Source organism: Xenopus laevis, chromosome 5L (assembly GCF_017654675.1).
Source record: "Xenopus laevis strain J_2021 chromosome 5L, Xenopus_laevis_v10.1, whole genome shotgun sequence".
Classification (NCBI taxonomy): Eukaryota; Metazoa; Chordata; class Amphibia; order Anura; family Pipidae; genus Xenopus; species Xenopus laevis.
Window position 1 is genome coordinate 5,386,055 of NC_054379.1, and position 8,704 is coordinate 5,394,758.

General features: G+C 39.8%; 1 protein-coding gene across 1 annotated transcript in view; it reads left to right on the top strand.

The window, feature by feature from the left end:
• The window catches only part of lhcgr-A (luteinizing hormone/choriogonadotropin receptor), a 63,485-nt gene extending 55,652 nt beyond the window's left edge, over positions 1-7,833 (top strand). The window contains 2 exon segments of the mRNA NM_001256261.1: positions 4,437-4,508; positions 6,434-7,833. Coding sequence (NP_001243190.1) covers positions 4,437-4,508; positions 6,434-7,640 — 1,279 coding nt within the window. The 3' untranslated portion in view covers positions 7,641-7,833.
• The last annotated feature ends 871 nt before the right edge of the window (positions 7,834-8,704 follow it).

Below are 8,704 nucleotides of genomic sequence, written 5' to 3' on the forward strand. Positions count from 1 at the left end.
TAACTAGAAGGATAAACTGGCTGTAAACCAGTGCAGTTATTCCCTTGTCCTTGATGCAGAGTAGGACCAGGTTCCACTGGTGCCCAATTCAATACTCTTTGACCCAGCATCCCACCACCCTGCACACTCTTGCCACCACTCTCCTCTCCATAGCACACAACTCCCCAACCAGGCAACCACCACCACCACCATCCTGGCTGACACTTGCTCACTCCCTCCCTGCAAGTAGCTCACTTTTGAACGCCTACCCTTTGCCTACCCCTATTTCCATCCATGCCTGAGTGTTTGACATTTAAGATACAGTATGAGGGATCGGTTCTTCACGATCGAACACCCTGCACACTCTTGCCACCACTCTCCTCTCCATAGCACACAACTCCCCAACCAGGCAACCACCACCATCCTGGCTGACACTTGCTCACTCCCTCCCTGCAAGTAGCTCACTTTTGAACGCCTACCCTTTGCCTACCCCTATTTCCATCCATGCCTGAGTGTTTGACATTTAAGATACAGTATGAGGGATCGGTTCTTCACGATCGAACAAGTGCTAAGCTCCCTGGTCTCGGTTTCGCCTGTAGCAGCCACCTTTCACTTCGGTGGACATCAAAGGGGCACGATTGTTTACCAAGGATTTTAGAAGGAAGTCCACACAACACAGGAGGAACCAAACGGAATAGCGTGGTCAGACAGGCCGGGTCGTACAGGCAAAGTTCAAGCAAGGTCAGACAGGTTAGGGTCAGGATTACAGAGAATAGTCAAGCAGGCATGGGTCAAAACCAGGATAGAACAAAAGATTAAAGTAGCAATAGCACCCAGGAATTAAGCAAGTTAGACATAACAACGGGCAATCACTTCAATTCCAAAGTCCCTTTAAATAGGTTTGATTTTCACGTCAATGGCGATGATGTCATCACGCTGGCTTGTAAAACCCGGAAGTGCGTGCCGCGCGCGCCATAGGAGAACAAGCACAGAAAGAACAAGGAAGAATGCGGCGGGCGTCCCCACCAATAAATATGTATAATACAATAATAACAGTGGACTGTAATCAACATGTAAATTTAGGCAGCAAAATAATTTTATCCATTGCCAAGTCTCATTTCTTTGTTCATATCATGGCTTCCTTTGTGGGAAAACTTGACCAAATCTTACTAGTAACAGGCGTCAACAGATTTGTGTACGTGTACAACAACCTTTCCAATTTTAGCTGTAAAACATTATACACATTTTTAATAACATGCTGCTGAATCTTCCCCTTCAAATTTTTGATTTTGATTTATTTTGGTTTATTCAGAACTACTTTCCCTTTTGCTTTCAATGGCTTTTTACTCAACAAAGGCTCATTCATTAGGGGGTTTACTAAAACTTGCATTTATCTAATTTTTTTTTTTTTTTTATTAAAACAAAGTCGAACTAACACCCATTCAAAAATGTATAAAAAAAAATAAGCTAGAGAAAGTCTGTGCGAAAAAATAGCACGACAAATTGTGCGTCACTTCACATTGTGCAACTTTTTTGAATGGACGCTCTAAAACTCGGCTTAAATTTATCGGGTTATTGGACAAAAAACAGAGCGGATCACGATATCAAGAAACATCTTCCATTGACTTGTACATGTACATTTTAGATTTTAAAGAATTTTCGGATTTGAATTTTTAGCAGCTTTGGCATATATTAAATCTCTAAAAATTTTAGTGTTTTTTCCCCTCTAAAATATGAGCTTTCCCTTGACCAGAAAAATGAGCTTTAATAAAAAGGCCCCTAGGTGACTCATTTGATCAGATCCCTGGGTATGCTGTCTATGGAACGGCACAGCATCTCTATACTGCACTGACTATAAATAAAAGAAGAAAAGAAAAATAATGATTTTCATTTGTACCTGGGTCAAGATGCCCAATGTATTTGACTATCTTCCAAGAATTTCATCGAACTGATTATGTTAAAACGTAAGATAAAATGAATACACTTTAGGCGATGGGAGAAAAGGTTAAATATCTCTTACTAATTCCAAAACTATTTTAATGGTTGGGATATTTTAATTTAACAGATTTTCCAGTTTATCAGAAAGGGGTGTAGAGATACTAAAAACTTCATGCCAAGGATTTCTACATTCCAATCAGCTGAAGCTAAAAATATCTATTGTGTGCGTGTGATGGCTAAGGTTTGTTCAAGGTGTGTGTGTGTGTGTTTTACTGGTGCATCATAAATTGTGTTCCAACCAGTGAAAATAGATCAGGTCACACTTGCGTGTAACTTTTTAGTATTGTGTACCCAAACAGACTGTAAGCACAGGAGGGTGGTAAATAACTAACATTTTTGTCAACGCTACCTACCCAACCTACCTACTTATTTCCCTTTATGTTGGGGGGAATGGATGATTGTTTTAGAGCTATGATCCCCAACCAGTGGTTTGTGAGTTACATGTTGCTCTCCAACCCCTTGGATGTTGCTCTCAATGGCCTCAAAGCAGATGCTTATTTTTTTAATTCCTGGGGTGGAGGCATGTTTTGGTTGCATAAAAACCACATGTACTGCCAAACAGAGCCTGTAGGTGGCCAGTCCACATAGGGCCTACCAATTGTCAATCACATCCCATATTTTGCACCCCTTTTTGCATGATTATGTTACCCTCCAACTTTTTTACATTTAAATATGGCTCACGTGTAAGAAAAGATTGGGGACCCCTGCTTTAGAGACTTTAAATTATACTACAGCGAAACATACATTTTTACAGATAAGCAATAATATAACACCAACGTTTTAGAACAAGCTTACTTTAAGAAACATATGTACCGTATATACTCGAGTATAAGCCGAGTTTTTCAGCCCCCAAAATATGCTGAAAAACTCTACCTCGGCTTATACTCGGGTCAAACGCAAAAACGGTCTCCAGCGTCTAAGAATAGTCGCCAAGAATAGTCGCCGGCGTCCAAGAATAGTCTCCAAGAATATTCGCGGCATCCAAGAAAGGTCGCCGGCATCCAAAAACGAGACACCGGCACCTCCAATGGGAGCAGAAACCCTCAATTTTTTGATTGAAACTTACCAGAAGCTGCTGCATTTCTCACCCTAGGTTTATACTCGAGTAATAAGCTTTCCCAGTTTTTGGAGGTATAATTAGGTACCTCGGCTTGTACTCGGGACGGCTTATACTCGAGTATATACGGTAATGTTTAACCGACTTTAGATCTTTAATATTCTTTTCAGGAACTTCCTATGGTGAAATGCTATAACTTGCCTGAAGCAAAATGACAACTATTTGATGCATTTTATAGTTTATTTTAATAATGCATGCTTGCAAATACGTGAGTTGCATAAAAGGAGTATTAGGGAACCCTTGTGGACTTATGATGGTTTTATAGTTACCCCCCGTACCAGAATCCCAGCATCATTGCCGTTGCAATTTTATTGTAAATAGGGGAAGAACATATAAAACAAACACAACATAAGCAAACAGGAGTGAACTACTCTATTAAGTTTATAAAAGGCTCATTAAAAGGGTACCTATTATGGAAAATGGATTCCCTCACCATGCTAAGGATGAGTGAAATATTTTGCATAGAAAAAACACCCATAGGCTCTAATATATAGTATTGAATAAAATGTCTTGAGAAAAAAACGCCCATTGACTTGAATGTTTTTGGCGAAATATTTGCCATTTCAGCAAAAGCAAAACAGGTCAGATTTGCCCATCACCAGTGTAGGCGAATAGGCAATAGGTTGTTACCCTTATAATAAAAGGGGAAACTATAAGATGATAGCACACCTAAAACTAATTTTTAGCCTAGCGCCTTTCATGTATGAAAGTATTCTGAGATTCAGTTTGTCTTAGGGACCAGGCAATGGTTTGAATGACAATGACAGATGAGTAGGAGAGGACATTAACTAGAAATAAAAGTAATAAAAAGCTAAAATAACAATACCAATATAGAAGGAATGTCCTTTCTCATTGCTGGGAATCACCGCATTTTAGGTTATTGAGTAGCAGAGCTAAAGGCAAAATTATTAAGAAAACAGAGAAAGGAGGCCAACTGTAAATTTCTTGAGGGTATCAGTTTCTAGATCATTCTCAAAGTTCAGTATTACAATTTGGCAGAATATACCATCGCAAATGCTTCTTTACTAGCAGAAAGTCCCTTTGGCTAATAACCATGGTCTGATGCACTGACATTTTCACTTCTTTTACTCCAAAATGTCTTTGCAGCGGTGTAACTTTGGCCGGTCTGTTGTTTGGGTAGGTTTGTGCCAGACCCTCTACTTTCTTTGTATCTTCTTATTTACCCAGCCCTTTCTATTTATCAAAGTTTTAAGGAAGTCCAGACAATTCTGAAAATTGCACACACTTCTCAGAACTAAGGGTTTATATATATATAAAAAAAAAAAAAAAAAAAGGCCAATAACTAATTCCTTGTACCTTTTGGATTGTCTTAATTCCTCAGGCAAAACGCGTTACTTGAAAACCTAACAAAACAGTGTGATTCTACGTCACCGAAACAAATCAATGGCACAAGGTAAGTAGGGACCTTTACATAGAAAGTATGTAATGTATATAACAAAAAAAATTAAATATTTCTATCACTGTTTAATGTAAAGCCTTGAAACAAATGAATATAAAACTGGTATCCGGAGCACTTTTACTACACCGAATACAGAATTTGGATAGGGATTCGGCCAAATCCTCATGCCTGGCTGAACCAAATGAAAATTTGCATATTCAAAATTATGGGCGGAAAGGGAAATCACGTAACTTTTTGGCACAAAACAAGGAAGTAAAAAATGTTATTTCCAATTTTTTCCCTTCACGTCCCTAATTTGCATATGCAAATTATGATTCGGTTTGGTGGAATCTTTCATGAAGGATTAGGGGATTTATCCAAATTCCAAATAATACATTTGGTGCACAATGGCACCGGCTGTTTTTTCACTTTGGACGACCAGACACAATCAGCAGAAAATGAGTGAGCAAAGCATGTTGTTCTGCTTAGAACTGGCCAGAGGAGCCAGGTGACACCTTACTAGTATTGTGTGGGTTGACCCAAACCCCAGGGTGACCACTGGTTGGGTTCAAACAGAGCAAGATGTTCCTTTTCTAATAAACTAAATTTTCTGCTGACTGTGTTAGGTCAGACGACCAAGTTTGAGTTTTTCGGGGTTTGCTTTCTCCTTTTATAAATTGCAATGAGACCTCTATACATAAACATAGCTAAACCTTGAGTGTGACAGTAAAAGAAACGGACTATGAGATACAGTATTCATATAAACATAATTTGAATAACTCACATTGCTGGTGACAGCTAATGAATTTTGGCCCACCTCCCGAATAGGCAATTACCTGCATTTTGAAGTTTCTTTATATGTTATTGATTGGACCTATTATTATATAAATTTGAGTATGGTACCTGGCTGATGAGGCCTCCAAAAAGGTAATGTTTGAGATGCAGTTCCTACTTTTATTATAAGGGTTTGAAACATTAAAGGAGACTCATTGGTCCAGATTCAATTCTGTGAGAAAAAGTTATCTTGTGGTTTATCACGTGAAAAAATCATGGACAAGATTCAATTCCAGTTTTTACCCCATAGACTTCAATAGAGTTTTCACATGACAAATGGTGAGATAAATTTTTCTGAACCGAATTGCATCTCAAATTGAATCTTGCCCATGAGTTTTCTCATAATAAATCTTTTTCTCACTGAATTGAATTTGCCCATTAGTACGTAAAACGAAAATGTGCCGGTGAATTATACTCTTAAATATTGACGGAAAGTGCTGAAAAAAGTTGTGCTTCCGGTTGGTTTATTGAAAACTTCTCCAAAAACGTTACTGGTCCCAACCATCTCTTCCACTTTCTGCTGCCTTCCTTTTCCAGGCTCACTTCACGTTAGGATAGGAACCAATCAGCAGCTGGGTGGACCTGATAGGGAACTAAAGCCCGTCTTTGCTTGGGTGACTTTAGGGCCAAGATTGCCTATACCCCTCCTACCGTTCTTCTGGCTGGAATCGTTCGAACATCATCATTTGAAACTCCCGATAGCGACTCTATAGGGAGCTCCAATAAAAGAGCCATTTTATATTATTATTTTTAGCCCAAAGTAAAACGAGCACCATATTATATTCATTAATGCCTACAATGTTAGGTGGGGGGGTTCACTTATCCTGTATGCCTATTGCATATGTTGAGATGTTGCAACACTGTAACTACAAGCGTACCAACAATATATAACTGTACTTACATGAGATTTGTATTCAAACAACACCTGACTTCCCGGATTTTTTTTTAGTAAATGGGCTTTCATTTATTAAGAAAGGCCAGTAGAATGGAAGGAATGGAGGAAACAAGCATTTCCTATTGTCTCTTGGCAAGTAATAAAATGCAGTTAAAAAAAAAATACTTTTACAAATTTAAATGTTTTGACTTTCTTTTATCCCTCCCACCAGTTCAAACGAAATACCTTACAGTCTGCCGCTGTGGTTTGAAGAGAAGAATCTAACGGCCATGTTTTTCGATCACGATGAAGATCTAATCGCAGACTACGAGTACCTGTGCCAGCCCAAGATCCTGAAGTGCAGCCCAGAACCCGATGCGTTCAACCCTTGCGAAGACATCATGGGATACAACTTCCTCCGCGTGCTGATATGGTTTATTAGCATCCTTGCCATCGCGGGCAATGCAGTTGTTCTCTTTATTCTGCTCACAAGTCACTGCAAGCTCACGGTCCCTCGCTTTCTAATGTGCAATCTGTCCTTTGCCGATTTTTGCATGGGGATTTATCTACTGCTCATCGCCTCCGTAGACTCCCAAACTAGGAGCCAGTATTATAACCATGCCATTGACTGGCAGACCGGGAGCGGATGCAGTGCGGCCGGCTTTTTCACCGTATTTTCCAGTGAGCTTTCAGTATACACCCTGACTGTCATCACCCTGGAGAGATGGCATACAATAACCTACGCAATGCAACTCGACCGTAAGCTCCGCCTACGTCATGCCATTCTGATCATGCTGGGGGGCTGGATATTTTCACTTGTGATAGCAATGTTGCCTCTCGTGGGCGTTAGCAATTACATTAAGGTCAGCATATGCTTGCCCATGGACATAGAGACCCCACTCTCACAAGCCTATATTATATTCATTTTAGTACTCAACGTGACTGCCTTTATCATCATCTGCGCCTGTTATATTAAAATTTACATAGCAGTGCAAAATCCGGAGCTCACGCCGACAAACAAAGATACAAAGTTGGCCAAAAAAATGGCAGTGCTCATCTTCACCGACTTCACGTGTATGGCGCCGATATCATTCTTTGCCATTTCAGCTGCCTTTAAAGTCCCTCTTATCACTGTGACGAATTCAAAGATATTGTTGGTCTTGTTTTACCCTGTCAACTCGTGTGCAAATCCATTTCTGTACGCCATCTTCACCAAGGCCTTCAGGAGGGACTTCTTTTTACTTATGAGCAGGTTTGGGTGTTGCAAGACGCAGGCGGAACTGTACCGAGTGAATAACTTCACCGCCTATACCTCCAACATGAAAATGGACAGTTTATATACGGGACCGAAGAAAACATCCCGGGACGAGTTACATTTGACGGCGTCGGACTGTCAGCAACTGAACTTACGCGAGAAAGCCACCAGCACAGACAGTTAATCTTTATTTCCTCTCAATGATCTTTATTTGCTTACAAATTATGTTGCACATCTTTCATCCCAGGAAGTCTGAGCTTTGTCGATAGCCTGTGTGTGTCCATTTGTAAAATGTATGGTTGTAAATAGGACGTCTTATTAGGGACTGGAAATTTTGATGCCTGTAAAGTATTTTTTTATTAAATATTTTAACGAAACACAAGTGGAGCTGTGACTGATTAGCAATTAAAAAAAAAAGCATGACTGTATAAGTAAAACACTTAAAGGGGTAGCTTTACATTAACTTTTAGGGGCTGATTCACTAAGGGTCGAATATCGAGGGTTAATTAACCCTCGATATTCAACTGGGAATTGAAATCCTTCGACTTCGAATATCGAAGTCGAAGGATTTAGCGCAAATAGTGCTAACGATTCGAAGGATTTAAATCCAACGATCGAAGGAATATCCTTCGATCAAAAAAAGTTAGCCAAGCCTATAGGGACCTTCCCCCTAGGCTAACATTGACTTCGGTAGCTTTTAGATGGCGAACTAGGGGGTCGAAGTTTTTTTTAAAGAGACAGTACTTCGACTATCGAATGGTCGAATAGTCAAACGATTTTTAGTTCGAATCCTTCGATTTGAAGTCGTAGTCGAAGGTCAAAGTAGCCCATTCGATGGTCGAAGTAGCCCAAAAAATACTTCGAAATTCAAAGTTTTTTTACTTTGAATCCTTCACTCGAAGTTAGTGAATCGGCCCCTTAATATTAGATTATAGAATAGCCCATTTTAAACAATTTTTCAATTGGTCTTCATTATTTATTTGTTGATCTTTTTTAGAATTATTTGCCTTTAATTTCAAACGCTTTCCTGCTTTCAAGTGACGGTCACTGTCCCTATCTAAATAACAAATGATCTGTAAGGGTGGCCATACACGGGCAGATAAAAGCAGCAATCGGTCCTTTAAACCAATCTGGTATCTCCTCTGCCCGTGTAGGGGGCGTTACATCGGTCTCCCCGATCGATATCAGGCCAAAAATCAGCAAGATTTCGATCAGGCAGGTGATTTTTTTGGTGATCGAGGACCTCGT